The sequence below is a fragment of the Lampetra fluviatilis genome, chromosome 37, assembly GCF_964198595.1.
Source record: "Lampetra fluviatilis chromosome 37, kcLamFluv1.1, whole genome shotgun sequence".
NCBI classification, from domain to species: Eukaryota; Metazoa; Chordata; class Hyperoartia; order Petromyzontiformes; family Petromyzontidae; genus Lampetra; species Lampetra fluviatilis.
Genome location: NC_136311.1, coordinates 9,256,896 through 9,272,661, shown reverse-complemented (window position 1 = coordinate 9,272,661; position 15,766 = coordinate 9,256,896). Strand labels below are relative to the sequence as shown.

Below are 15,766 nucleotides of genomic sequence, written 5' to 3'. Positions count from 1 at the left end.
TTTTTCATACTTTTGATACTGGCAAAAAGGGCCTGATGTAGCTGCCCTCTACTGCCTGCGATGTGTCTATTACACGAGTATTTCAGGCAGCCTTGGTCACCCACCCAAGGACGAATCCAGGCACCACAATCCAGCTTGGCTTCCGAGATGTTGAGATTGGGGAGCATTCCAGGCAATTTGGTCACGTGTACAATGGGGAGGTGCAGAGTAAAAACATACAGCACTGTCCTAAAAGGGCACTTTAAATGCGTAATAACAGGAATAGAACATCACAAACTAAATTGAGATAACCCAATGGCGTGACATTTTAGATTACACTGGATTATGTTGAGGCTGCTTTGCCATACACCAAGCGAGTTTGTTTTTTACACTCACTTGGTATGTGGTTAAACTGGTCACCTGCACAAAAACAATGCATTGTCACTTGGCAGCACTTTGCAAGATACCCACTTAAGCGAGTGGATTTCAGAGCAGCACACGCACGGCACTGGAGGCACTGGGACAAAGGGCAACGTGCCCAGACGATGCTTGTATCCAAGTGAAAATGTAAAAAGTCTTTATAATCACGGTTCGGTGCATGCGTTGCGAGCGTATCGATTACAACTGACGAATCGATGCACCGATAAATAATATAATAATGTATGGACCTTTGTGAATCCATTGCTGGATGAAGACCCCCCCCCCCGCACGGCTTCAGTCTTTCTGGTTGTTTTTGACCATACTTCACCAACCCGGTCAGTTCAGGTTTGTGGAAAACAGCACTCTGGCAGGAGTTCACAATACCGCAGCTATTATAGAACAAATGCAGGCATACAGTAACAGGACAAATAAATGCTTATTGCTTAATACCACACAGGAGACTTCAAATACTTATTTGCAGTAAGTAGTCGGAATGTAACTATTAATCCATTTAAATCCATTCGTAAGCTCAGGATACTGCATCGTGCGCTTTCAGATGTGCTTCTGCAGCCGTCTGGAACGCTCTTCCTTCCGATATTAGGAAGCCACTGGAGCTACGCACTTTTAAAGATAGTATGAAAACTCGTTTCTTTCAAACTGCTCTTTGTGTTTAGTTTGCTGTCCTTACCCCGCAATGTACGGTGCGAAAGAAGTTCAACAGCGTGTCTAAAAGATAATCTACGCAAATTACTCACGAAAGTACTTTTCGGATAATGGACTCAACAAGACACGAAGACGAGACCACTTAACATATAAGACAGGTAATACAATACAAAGAAAGCAGGATAACAAATCAGGAAAAACTAATTCCTTGAATCAAATCGTAACCCTCATTTGTCCCTACTGAGAGCACGGTGAGGAGTGAATCATTACATTCTTGCTAAGAACCAGTGCCACAGAGGCTTGTAGAGACTGGATGTCGGATACCAAGACTAGAGATATGGAGCCGAGAGCTACCAACTCAGCATAGTTAGCGCACCCTAATACCAAGCCGTGTGGACCATGAGAAAGCCGCGTGGGTATGTACACATGTAAGGTTGACTTAAATGTCCACTTTTGACCTCCAGGCCACGAATGTAGTGGCTTTTACTCTGCTTATCAAACCTTTGTGTCAACAGCTCCAATCTCAGAAAATTGCTAAAAACCCAAGCCGTCGCCATCTTTGACGATCACGTGACGTCAAAAAAATCCATGGTGCACCTGCACCCGAGCTCCCTTTCAATCGCTCCACTTTTACCTGTGGACATCTTCTTTGCAATTTGATTCCTTGGCTGCCAATCGTCCCTTCCAACGAAGAGTCCCTGTCCAAGCAGGACGATCATTCTTACAGAGTTCCTCCACATGGAATGAAATCCAGATTGAAAACTAGTTTCTTTAGAAATGCTTGTTTTGTGTTTAGTTTGTTGTCCCACCTCCCACACCTCTGATTAGCACAGTTTGCTACATACAGTGCAAAATAAGTTCAACATACCAAGAGTATACTTCTCTTAACGTTTTGAAATGTGTAATCAAGCTACGTTCTCTAATTACCGTTTCTTCTTTTCTGTCTCTCAATGTAATTCCAAGCGTGCATATCTCGACGCTTCTTTGCACAATTTTCAGTTTGCTACATTTGTTGGTCAATGCCAGTGTTTCTGAATGATTAGTCACAGTCGACAGTACAAGTAAAGGATTCACAACTTCCCCCTTCAACATTCTAGAAATATAACACACAATTATACCATCAATTCTGTCTAAATTTGACATTTGCTGCACAAGTTGGTCACATTATTATGGATGCCACGGTGGCGAGATGTTAACTCCCTTGCCTGGTATACAGGAGGTCATGGGTTCCATCCCGACCCTGACGCCTGTATATTTGGAGTTTGCATGTTCTCTCCGTGGTCGCGTGGATGTTTCTCCGGGTCCTCAAGTTTTTTTTCCCCCTCCACATTTAGAAACATGAGTTTAGAGTATTTGGCTGCTATAAATTTCCACGTGATAAGCCACTTTGTTGATCTTTCATTTGTGGCCAGGTCGCTTCTGAAAAATAGCTATGTAGCTCAGTGGGCCCGACCTGGTAAAATAATAAAAATTGTTTAAATTATTTACAAAAATCCTCAACATTATTTACAGTACATCCTGTCCACAAACTGTAACTAACGTAGTTTACATTACAGTAACGAGGTTTTTGTCCTTTGTAAAGCAAAAATCGGTAATTTTTCAACTGCAAATCAACATGCTCACATAATTCAGAGCCCCAGGAGGCCTCACTTTTAGGAATGACATGACACTCATTCCGTTTGTGCCATTTCGACTTTGCTTATTTTTAAACCTCTATGCCTCTTGCCAATAATAGTATACTGTATTTTTTTTTATTATACTAGAATTTCGGCAGCCTGTGGCCTTATTCTAGCTCCTGCAGAGGGGCTCATCTAGCGGCACTACACACCTCGCCCGTCACAACCACTGATGTCTTCTCCCCCCCCCCAGATACTACGGACTCTTGTGTGTAGGGTGTGTAGGTCTATATGACTCTATAGTAGATACTACCGACTAAGTAGATACTACTGACTCTATTGTATGTAGGTTGTATGAAGGGTGTGTAGGTACATATGACAACAAAATTAAAATTGGGGGGGAGGGGGGGTCGACAATTGTTGTATATCTGTTGGATCAACTTTTTACCCCCACATCCGAGGGGGGGGGGGTCCACTTTCTGTAACTTTTTGATTGAGGCCTTCTGAAAGGCTCTCATGATTCAGATGACGGACAAAAAACGGACATACGGAACGCCGACACTTTTATAATGGATAAAAGTCTTAAAGAGATACAAACTACTGTACACAAGGCTAAGTATTTTAATACACTATTCAACGATGCATATTTGCCCGGTTTATAGTACTTAACCATTGCAGCACCGTATATGTTGTGCAATTTGATACAGTACAACCTAATACTCAAAATTCGATGTTATACATTTTCCACATCACAACCAAAAAAAACAATGCGATCAACATTGTTTTAGACTTGCAACTGCACAAAACGTGTGACATGTAAGCAAGTGAACAAAATATGCTGTCCTGTGAAAAGAAACCAATTGTGTTGTACGATCAGTACAGTTCGCCATATATTAAAACTCATTGCCAGTATGGTTACGGACATGAATCGCATCTGGTCCGTATAAAAAAAAACTAATTTCCAGAATTCCAGATATGTTCTATGTTGCGACATTTTTAATGCAGGAATCCACATCTACTTCTAACACCAGCTCGGTCCAGTTGGAACAGAAAATCAGCGAACTGCCAAAGAACACACACACACATCTTCAACTCCAGGGACATGGGAAAATGTGGCCTTTGTGGGTCCTCTAAGTGAACACTTTTATACAGCGTGGTCCAGATGTCTTGTGACCACCCATTGAATTATCTAAATCTAACTTTTTAAAAGTAACGTTTATTTAAAAAAATGATTATGTAAGGGGAGAAAAAAGGTAGGGGTCAATTCATATGGGAGGTGGGGGGGTGTCCCAAGACATCTGGACCACCCTGTCTGTACAATCACACACTTTGAACCCACATGCTAGGGACATTTTGCTACTCGTGTGAAAGAATGGCTCAATACAGTGGTGCTGTTGGTGCACGAAAATAATTAAGGAAAACCCGATCTGCTATCGGGGTGAAGAATCGGTGCAGAGGTTCGCGCACTGCACTATGAACCCCGGCAACCCGAGTTAGATTGCCGGGCCATGGCTAACATCAGTAATGAATGATATCCCAACCGGTCCTGGGCCCCCTCCACTTCACTCAACATCATAAAAGACAAACATCCCCCCTACAGCCTGAACAGACTGTTGGGGCAAGTGCTGTTAGCGAGCCCCTATGAATGCCGGCACGGCACACGAGGGGGTGAGTGCCCTGCACCATGCCCGGCCGCCTTTGTCTCCCCATTGGCGATGTTTACACACCGCACCAGGTACTCATTTGAGGAGGCAGAGTCAAACTTGGGGAGGCCCAGGACCGATTCCGATAATTGTCACTGGTGTTGGCCGTGAGCGCGAATCGAACTCGGGTCGCTGGGTTCGTATGCAGAGCACCGAGCATCATAGTGAAGTGTGGTCACACAACCCCCCTTGACCTACGACGGTGTTGGATTGACAAACGGTCTGTGCATTTAATGTTTTCATCTGCCGTGGAGTGGTTATCAAAATCCCTCTGCCATCAATTATAACGACTAGCCTCCCGTGCATCAATATTCTCGCTTACCTTCTAAAAAGGTAACGTTGATTTCGCTTGCGTGGAATAAATGTTACGTAAAAAAAACCAGGTAAGCATAACGCGTAGAGTATTAGCAATACATGTGTTTTAACAAATAAACTAAGATCTAAGCGCATGCTCGAAAGACCTGCGATGCAGACGGGGCAACGGCAGTGGCGACATATCTCGCGATATGAAAACCGGTGTCCGTTAGCACACCGCAGGTCAAACACACTGATGTCACGTGTGCCCGCACACACCTGATGTACCACCACGTGACTCGTCATAGGTGAGGTGCGCAGTGCCCACCCAGCGGCTCGCCTTTCAAACAGTAGGTAATGTTGGTGACCTTGAGATATGTTGGTGACCTTGAGGTATGTTGGTGACCTTGAGGTCCGCGTGCCGACACGAGGTCAGGGCCATGCGCGAAGTAGCACGCACACACACACAGCACCCCCAACAACATCCCCAACAGCACCACTGCAGGCAGTCTGCGTGGGTGACATTATCAGTGTGGCCACGTGCAGTACAGTACGGTATAGCGTGGTCCAGATGCCTTGTGACCCCAAAATTGTATTGACCCCTAACATTCCCCCCCCCCTGCTTTGCATATTCATGTGGTAAATGGGGGGGGGGGGGGGGGTCACAATACATCTGGACCTCCCTGTACAGTACTATGTTGTAAGGGGGTTGGGTACATTGTACTTTGGGCCCGCTCACGGCTAACATTAGTGGCGAGCGATATCTTAACAGATGCAAGCCAATCGGTTTGAAAGTCAATGCATATTGAATTATTATCGGATAATTGACGTGTGGTTAATGCGTACCTGAAACATCTTAACACCTGTTGCATTGCCAGAAAGGGGTGAAACCCATTCTTATTTTTGGAACTTTAATACTGGCACCAAACAAACAAAAAAAGATCTCGTGGTGTGGGGAAGTATGGTCAAACAAGTCACACAAGCGACGTGGCGTGTGCCAAGAGCTAGCTCCATGCATTTGGAAATGACCCAGACATTATGAGTATAGGCTTGTTTAAATCAAGGTCCCGTTTAAAAACAAAAGACTTTGTCTCAGCTGACTGAGAGTTTCGCTCTCAGTTTATAGTCTCAAAATGTTTATTAAACGCCTGTATGGCTATGTGCATGTGATCTCTCCCTTCCGATATTCGGACGCCACTGGAGTTTTTCACTTTCAAGTCCAGATTGAAAACTAATTTCTTTAGAACTGATTTTTGTTTTTAGATTGTTGCCCCGCCCGCACCCCCCATGGCACCTCCTAAATGGCTCTGTTGGCTACGTACGGTGCGAAAGAAGTTCAACATACGGTTAACATGCAATGTGGTGATATGGGCCCGACAGTGAGATCCCCAACCAAGCCAAGAAGCTTGTTTCGTCTCATCTCGACAGAACGGCCAGTCACATTTTCCGATGGACAAGTTGGAGGGTGATTTTGCACAGCATTCACATGCAACGTTGTGTTTTTGTTCAGAAACGCGAGCGGCAAGTGTTTTGTTTGCATGGGAGAAGTTCACCACATTCGTATAATTGTGCCCAGCTGCAGACGGTTATTAAAAGGCACACCACACACACACAACACCAACCCACAATCCCTGCTTATGCAACCGAGGTTACAAAACCCACCAGCAGCATCCACGATCTTCATTAAACATCTTCACCACCATCATCGATCTTCGATCGTCAAGCAGTGGGGGGGAGCTGGGGATTGCTCCACATTTGAGACAAGACCTACACACACTTGCCTTGCAGTCTTCTCTGACCTCTCGTGCCTTGCTCGCCCCCACCCCACAAACGTCCAGGTGTAACGCCGGAATATGTTATGACCATCATCACCCCCCACGGTGGTTAAAACGATCCCACCGTGTGTGGCCAATAACCCACCACCAACACACCAAGACGGGATAGGGCAACGCCAGCACGCCGTGGCCAAGCTCGAAACCGCATCTCGTGCAAGAACACCTGAGCTCGATACGACAGCAACAACAAACTACAGTACACGCACGCACACACACAGCGCCGCAACGGATGAGCACACGACCACTCCACGTGTAACGCAACGCGAACGCTTCGTAAGGGACACGAGCGAACCGCTTTGCACCCGGGACCCGGGGGGGGGGTTCTTACCGCAGCAGCCGTTCGCTTGCAACTCGTCTTTTTTCGTGTCCTTCTCCGCACTTTTCGTGCGCTTCGAGAGCGGCTTCTTGTCCTCCGTTTTGCTCACCATGGTGCCTTTCCGCGTGCGTGTGTTGCGGTGAACGCGAGTGACAGACAGCCGACGACGAGTAAAGTGGTTGTGCGGTGCGTACAGGCAGGCAGGGCAAGGCAGGCAGCAAGGCGGGCGGGCGGGCGGGTGACACACGTACAGCGCTATACCCTTGAACACACGTGTTCGAAAGCTCTCGGACACCAGCATGGAGGCCGTGACGTCACCCGCGAGGCTCATGCCCCCTTACCTTATAAGGAGTTGGGGGGCCACCGGGACACGCCCATCGTGGGGACGCCCCCCTTCACGCCCCGCCCACCCCTCCACGCCCCGCCCCCCACTTTACGCCCCGCCCCCCTCTCCACGCCCCGCCCCCTCTTCACGCCCCGCCCCTCCCTTACTCAACACGCCCCCTTGGCGACTCTTGGGTTTCACAAGAGTCATGGTTGAAGGATGAGAGCTGTATTGGGATGCATTGGGAATGGATTAATTTTTTGGGGATGGGTTTTGTTAGGTTTTTCTTGGGATTTTAATGCTCATCCTTAAGATATCAAGCCATAGAAGATCATTGTCTTCCTTAAAACTACCCACTGAGGCCTAATAATAATGCATGGCTTAAAGCTTTCGTGACTGCAGGAATTCATATTCTTTGGGTCTTTCGGTAAAATCACGTAGATTGAAAAATAAAAAAAAAAAGTATCACGACGTTTCGATTTTACTGCATACACATAGCTCTCAACCCCTGACCAGTGCTCTACTTTATTACAGACCAATGCAGACCGTTCTGCAAGGATCCATACTCTTGGTTCTTTCGGTAAAGTCACGCAGGTAAAGAAAATAAAAACATTGTTATGTTAATATTTATTTATTACTTTCTTTACCTACGTGACTTTACCGAAAGAACCAAGAGAATGCAGACCGTATTGGTCACCCCGTGCCCTTATAAATATCATCCTACAAAGTCCCATCACAAGGGAGAAACACAAACAAATGAACAAAGAAAAAATGTTTGCCCATATTGAAACGGCTATAAGCCGTATGGGCCTGAAACTCAATTTCCCTGTACAAGAATACTGCTAAACCGTGTGGGTTGACAGCCATGTATACATTACTTAACTACGGTATTTATATTTTTCTAAATCTATGCCTCCAATTTTCTGGCTGGCTGGGCTCCTTTACACCACAACTCTGTTGTTAGTGGCTGCCGCCCGTAGCCCCTTCGAAATAGGTTGGGGAGAGGTGTCATTGATTACTTTTGGTGGTCCCGAGTAATGGAATTGTGAGAATAGTTTTCTGCTGCAGACAAACGGATCTTCTCTTCTCGTTTTAATGAATATAATTCGTCCGTCCTTATTATGTTCTTGTTATGATACTGTGCAATAACATTCTGCTTGGTGAATAATCACTGCGTGCACGTGATATCGGTTGGGATAACTTGAAACATGCTACACCATTTATATATTAATTGTATTATTATGAATATGATCGTTTACCCAGGAAATCCGGACTCTCGTTTTGAAATTTTTTTGCAGGAGGGTCCTGCCGATATTTCTCAGTTGGAAGCGATGATTGTTAAGTACAGTACTTTCCAAATGAGTAATTAAAGGAACATTTGTAAGGGGATGTTTTGTGTGCGTTTAGAATACTACAGTGTATTCTCCTATAATGCCGCGTGTTTTAATAACGCGAATTAGATATAACGCGATGAATGTATTGGGGAACACTTTTTGTTTTTATAACGCAGATGCAAATTGAATATAACGCGATTGACCAAACAGAACTACATAGTGCGAGTAGGAATAAGCGGTTGTACGGCTGCCTCGGTGCAGCATCGCACAATCCATTGGGATACTGCTGGATAGTTCTACAAGATTGCCCATAAGTCTTGAATCGTAGGGAAAAATAACGCATTGATATGTTTTTGTTTCAGCAGACCCAGGATGCCTCTGAGTAAGGAAGAACGAGTCCAGATAATTCTACTCGTAGGAAATCTGAGTCAGAGGGAGGTCGCTGTTGAATTAAACAGGCTGCATCCAGACCACGAGCCAATAACGCAGAGCTGTGTTTTTCCTACGATTCCAGACTTATGGGAAACCCTGTAGATGCTACCCATGCGCCTCAGTTTTTATTTAGCCTGCGTATGCATCTCGCGTCTTATCGCGGACTGTGCTTTACCCCTATATAATTTACTGTAACGCGATTTTTTGTTCCCATAACCGCGGTGTTCTTCAGGAACGCAACTTGCGCGTTATAGGAGGACAGACAGTATTGCATTCAAATGCAATGTTGTTTTAAAACAAGTGTGTCAAAGATCGCAGATTAGGCGGAGACTTTATAGCCAGGGAAACAAACAAGTCTGGCTGCCTGGGATGGAGGCAGAACACGGGAAGGGAGTTAAGAATTGCTGCAGCAGACGAATGAAGCTGATTGTAATTATCAGCGAAACGTCGTACTACTCAAATTTGAAAATGCTGTTGATTCTCTATTCAGCACACCGGTGGGCTAAAGAAGTCAATTAATTTGTCCATTTGAACACGTGACACATTTTTTTACTGTTTGGTCGTGTCGGGTGGTGGAGGGTTACGACACATTTATAAATAACGCGATCTGACCCAAAAATCTATATTATGAATTAAATGCCTACTAAAAATCAAAATGTGCACTGCTGAAATACATTTACTGTGCACCTTTCACCGCGACCGTACGTCTTCTTTATTGGCGACTCGATTTTCACCGAGAATCAAATTGAAACACATTGCATGCCGAGTGAAAACCCGAGTTAGCTTAAGCACATTAGAGCCGGTCGATGGTTGCGAGACGGTGCCTTTGCCGTTCTTACCCATCGCTGTGAATGTGGACGTCGATAATGACGCTCCACAACATTGGTATTATACATTTGTATATTGTGCTCTCGGTTAATGTGATACTAAATGTCCATCTTAATCGCTGCAGTTTACCGCCGTGCCTTTTGAAAGTTCAGGTTTTCACCATCGCATCTCTCGATGTGTCTAAAATACTATATGGGTCACTGATAAGTCTGTTGGCATACTTTTGCAGTGCTTATGCACTCGAGCGTGCTAATTAATGTCCTACACTCCGCTGCAGAAGCAGCAGCTATCATGCAGAAAGGCACACAACACAATGTAACACAGGAACTTCCTACTCTTGAAATGTATTAAATATCAACACAACGAGAGGACTTCATTTACATACGGGTGTGTTCATATCATCAAAAACACGTGTCTTCCGACGGTGACAATTTGTTAATGCAATTTTGACAAATTATATCTGTACTTATATATGTCCAGCACTTTACGAGGATGTAACGTAACATCATAACACGAACATGGTATTGTTGTGATCGTGACAGAAAATGTGCAATTATGACAAGACAAGAAGTGAAGATTTCTTCTCAACTAAGTCCCTTTTCCAATGACCTCATTGGCTCTTTCCTCAACCCGCCCATGTCCCGAGGCCTGAAATTTCTCACCGTTGAGAGTAATAATGAAACACACCACGGCAAACCGCACGTTTTTATATTAAATATTCTAACTCAGCCCCAGCATAACTTAATTAACAAACACACCCTAACTCTTTGAAGCAGGCTGAGCAATAGCTGATGCCTTTCCAGCGAGAACAGTTTGACATTGTTCAAATAGTGGTTTAAGACCAGACAATGTATTCAACTTGTGAGATTGCAAGTGTCCCTTGCATACTGAACAAGCAACTCTGGCATTCTGGCCTGCGTTACCACGATTGTTATCGGAGGTATTGTGCAGGTATCGTGCAGCAGTTTGAAAGCTTTCACGATTGTACGAAATGTCCTCCAAGTACGTTGGCCTTTGTAGCTGGGGAACACGTGGACCATGGGGAGGGGGGGGGCATGTTGAGGAGCCAAATGGACCCTGGAAGGTGTTTGAGGGGGCACGGCCTATGGCTAGCAGGCCTCGACATTGGCACTTACCTCCTGAGCGTATTGTCACACGCAAGTATTGAAACATGAAACACCATAATTGCACTGATCGTATTTAACAAGATTGCATATACACAGTAAAGCGACCAGTGGTAACAGCTGTGAAAAGTAAGGCTATGTCCTTGGTGTTAAGTTAGTCAATTTGACAGTGGTAACACGTATAAGAGGTGGAAGTTAATTCCATGCTGCTGCCACGTTTACGTGTTTTTATCACCTCTTACAATAAACCATAAGTTCTGTCAATCATCATGGGATTTTTCAGCACTCTCACTTTACTTTAAGGAATTTTCACATTGTTGAAATAGTTTTCCTTATTGAGCCGTGCTTGAGCCCAGGGTTGTTCTTTGCAATACGGGTTTCAGCTGGATCTGATTCAAGCCAGTCCAACTGATCTGGTCCCACATCACCAGGTTGGAGCTGTACCAAAAACCGGTTGTCTCTACTTGAATGGGGTGAAAATGAACCCTCGTGACCACAATTAACGGCATCTTTGTAAGGCACAGAGAACATCACGTTTTGTTCAGGTTGTGTGGTTTTTGAGTCAAAATAATAACCGGAAAATATTGGTTGCATCAATCATCTGATCTATTTCGTTTTCTAACCAGGTTTGTCAAGATTTTTAAACATTTGAATGTTGATATTTTATATTTCCTTGCCTCCATCTATCAGTCATGCAATATTAATAATAATCAAAGTCAGCAGAACAATGTCTACCAATCTTCTCCAAATATTATGATTTACCAATCCGTGTCGTATTAGATTATTAGTATGCAGGTTAAATATATTTGTTATTTCGAGATTTTTTGACCACCATAAAGGTTTCATTCTGTGGCACAAGAGGACTTCAGTTGATCATTGGTTCCAATTAGCCCCGTAAACTCTACTTATTGGCAATACTCAAACGTTGTTCAGATTCACGTCTAAGAATTGGAATGAGAAATGCACTTTGTCCCACTTGCATGTCAAAAGCAGAAAACTGCAAATCTGAAAAATCGGCAACTTTTGTAAAAGAGAACTGAAATTTCAAACAGCCATTTACAGAAAAGGAACAGTAACATAGTGGCTAGCACACTGCACGAGGTATCCAGCAACCCAAGTTCAATTCCTGGCTAAGGCGAACTACAGTGACATGTAACATTCAAAAAGGTTAGTGTATAGATTTTGCAGACGTCCTTTTCTCCATGGCCAGAGCAAGTTTTTAAATAGTGCACACAGGCCAATTTCAGTGGCACGCAGCAATGGGTGCTTGAACCGATGAACCGGCTTATCCGAAACAATCACTTGATTCCATTACGTGCAGGCTTACGCAGGATTACATGCCTCTCCCAATCCTTTGGTAATAAAGTATATGAACAATATACTCCGAATTTTTGTAGAAAATGTGATTTTGTACGAACACATTTTCGATTAACAAATTTCTATCTTGGCAAAATATTGAAGTCAAAGAATAGAGGGCATGAGTAAGTGTTATTGTTTTAAGTTTTATACAAACTGTTAGACTTTTATTTGACTGGGGGACTATATAAGTACGGTACAGTATATAAAACCACATGCAAACACAAGCAACTGGCAGAAATAAATGAAAGTTCGGATTTTCAGGATGTTCTATTTGTGAAGTGAATGTTGACTGATCTGAGATTATTGCTAACTAAACACGGGAGTATTTCTGCCCTACGTAGAAGCACAACACTTTAACACGGCACTTCACAGGTGCTGGGCCAGTTTCATATTGTGGGACTTTACCCCCAGAGCACCCCATATTTTAGTTACGCCTCGCTTGCACGGCTTGGGAAGGAATTACATTGTGGAAAGGACTTTCGACTTTACAGTGATGCTGGTATTCAAATTCAAGGTTTTTGTACAAACCGTGACACTACAGTTCAATGTTGACTGAAATCATTGCATTTATTCTTATTTGCAAAAAAAAATCATCACCCCGAATCATAATTGTAAGATTGCAGAAAAGAGGTGGGAGGGGGGATGGAGTGAATTGTTACAAGCATGTAGATCATTACAGTATATACTAAAATATTTCATAATCAACGTTTTTGGGTTTAGATCGCGTTATTTATAAATGTGTGACGAGGGGGGGGGTTTGAGAAATGTGACGTCATATCAAAATTCGCAACTTTAAATAAATATAGACAACACGTTTTACTTCATTAAATAGACTTTTTGATAAATATTTTCTCCTACAACATCAAAGTGCAGCGGCACATTAAATACGCACGACAATGACAATAGTTTAAAGCGATTTGAAGCATGTTTTATTTTTTTTGGGCAGGGGGGCAGAGCTTTGTGACGTCATATTTTATGGGGGGGGGGGGGTCTGAAAAATCGTCCAAAATCGCGTGACGTCATTTATGGACGGCCCCCTTGCCGATACCGACTTCGAGTTTCGAGTCGAAGTGTAGATGGGACTTCGAGCGGGTCTACTATGACCACACCCTCGGTACCTTACACACGTCCTTCTTAGCTATCCCCTACTCTTCTTACTTTCATCTTCCACTACGTCTTTCTTCTTCTTGGTTCTTTCGGTAAAGTCACGTAGAATGGAAGTAATAAAATAATAAAAATAAAACATCAAGTTTTATTTTTATTATTTTATCATGTTTTTTAACATTATGTTTTATTTTTATTATTTTATTATTTCCATTCTACGTGACTTTACCGAAAGAACCAAGAAGATGAATCCCTGCAGTCACGAAAGCTTCAAATCGAAATACATATTTCTTGTTGTTTTATTCAGCTGTTGCAGTCCCGCGGCGCTGCAACAGCTGACAAACGCCGGCTGCTGCGGTGCCACACAGCCTGGCTTGCCTGCCGCCTCGCACAGCTGGAGGGGCTGTGTGGGTGAACGTGGCCAGCTGATCCCACGCGCGAGGTTGGAGGACGCTGGCTGTCGCTTTTGATGCGGTGCGGATCATCAGCCGCCTTGGGTCCGTTTCCTGCCAGCTATATTTACCGATGACTCCCACCACCTTTGAGGTTCAGTCCGTATTCCTCACTACTAACACCGAGTGCTTTCCCTCATTTCCATCTGTCGCCCTCCAGATGGTAGCATCACTACCTTCTTAAACGAGCTTTCCGAATTACCTTATTCCCAACCCATCTCACAGGCTCGTGCTTACTGGAGACTTTAACTGCCCCGGCAATACCCCAGCCTCCATTGATAGCCACCTCGAGTCAACCTTGGCGTGTCAAAACCTGGTCATCACCAACTCAATTAATTACCGGAGCTTCCTGAACAAATGTTGAGAGTATGCTCGACCTGGTTCTGGAACCTGACCTGGATCGTCGCATCTCTGCACTGGGAGTTTTCCAAACTGGTTACTCAGACCACCACCTCATACTATTTTCCCTTCTAATTACCAAGCCAATCACCGTCAAAAATCACCCACCACTCCCGTAATTTCAAGGGTATCAAGTTTTGCACTCTACAGCACCTCCTCGCAAATTCGCCTTCAATGTTATCCCCATCATCCGATCCAACTGTCTGCGCTCTTCAACTGGAAGCTCACCTGAGGGTGGTGCTGAGCAAGCTGGCTCCATTCAAACCACAAACCACGAGGCAGCCTTCCCACGACGCTCGCTGGCTCTCAAGAGACGCCATCCTTGCTAAGCGAAACAGGAGGCGCCTTGAAAGGATCGCGTCCCGCAGTGGTCTTCCTGCTGATCGAGTTGCCTACAGAGCTGTCTGCAGGAAAACCAACAAACTTATCCTTGCCTCACGTTCCTTCTACATTGCAGAACGCATCAAAACAGCTACCTGGAAAACCACACATCCTTTGGAAAACCCTCAAGGATCTTCTACATCCTGGTAGCAACATGGTCCCTCACCTTCGCGATGCCCTGGCCTCACTGAAACTTGGCACCTCTTACAAAACTTACTTCACCAACAAGCTGATCACCATCGGAAACTCCTGCACGTCTTCCCTCACATCGCACCATCGTACCGCGCTCCCGTTTTCTGAAATTGTAAGCACTCACCCGGACACCTTTCTAACCACGTTCAAGCCGGTGTCTTCAAAAGACGTTTTCTCTTTGATTCCATTACTTCACATGAAGTGATCTCCACTCGACGTCCTCCCAGGATCCTTGTTGAATCAATGTGCTCTGGAAGTGCTTGTGCCGCCGATTGTCCACTTGGCAAATCTTTCGTTCAGTCAGGGCTGTTTCCCAGATCGGTTCAAAATGGCGCAGGTAACACCACTTCTGAAAAAACTGGCTTGTGCCAGTAATCCTGCAAACTATTGCCCAATCTCAAACCTGAGTATGATTTCAACAGGTCATAGAGCGCCTGTGTCCGAAGCGGTTACTTCCCCATGTCGCTGCAACGGGCAGATTCAAACTGTTGTAGTCGGCGTACTGGAAGTTCCACAGCACTGAGACGGCTCTACTAAAGATCACCGATGACCTCTACAAGATCAGCGTTGATTGGCTTCGATCTCTCAGCCACCTTCGACACCATTGACCACGAGATACTCATCCGGCGGCTAAGGTCAAGGTTCGGTGTATCGGGTACAGCACTAGGATGGATTGAGTCATACCTAAAAGGTCGATCACAGTTCAAGCTGGGCGACGAACAGTCATCGCCTATGCCGTGCTTGGTCTGCGTACCACAGGGATCCATCCTCAGGCCCTTCCTTTTTTCAACATACATCTGTCCGATGTCATCTTATCCCATAACATCAAATTCCTTCGATATGCTGATGATACACAATTGTACACCATAGTGAAGTTAAAGTTAGATTTGGAGAGCCTCGGTAACCTCGTATATTGCATGTGAGCGGTACACGTGTAGTTTGCACGAAACAAAATGCTGCTTAATCCAGAAAAATCGGAGGTTCGGCTGGTTGGGACTCAGGCAAAAACC

The 15,766-nt window shown here is 44.6% G+C and overlaps 1 protein-coding gene across 1 annotated transcript in view; it reads right to left on the bottom strand.

The window, feature by feature from the left end:
- The window catches only part of CLUH (CLUH binding protein of NUMT mRNA), a 78,913-nt gene extending 71,782 nt beyond the window's left edge, over nt 1–7,131 (bottom strand). The window contains exon 1 of the mRNA XM_078873796.1: nt 6,839–7,131. Within this exon, the coding sequence (XP_078729922.1) occupies nt 6,839–7,127 (289 nt within the window). The 5' untranslated portion in view covers nt 7,128–7,131. The remainder of the gene's footprint in view (nt 1–6,838) is intronic.
- Nucleotides 7,132–15,766: the final 8,635 nt, after the last annotated feature.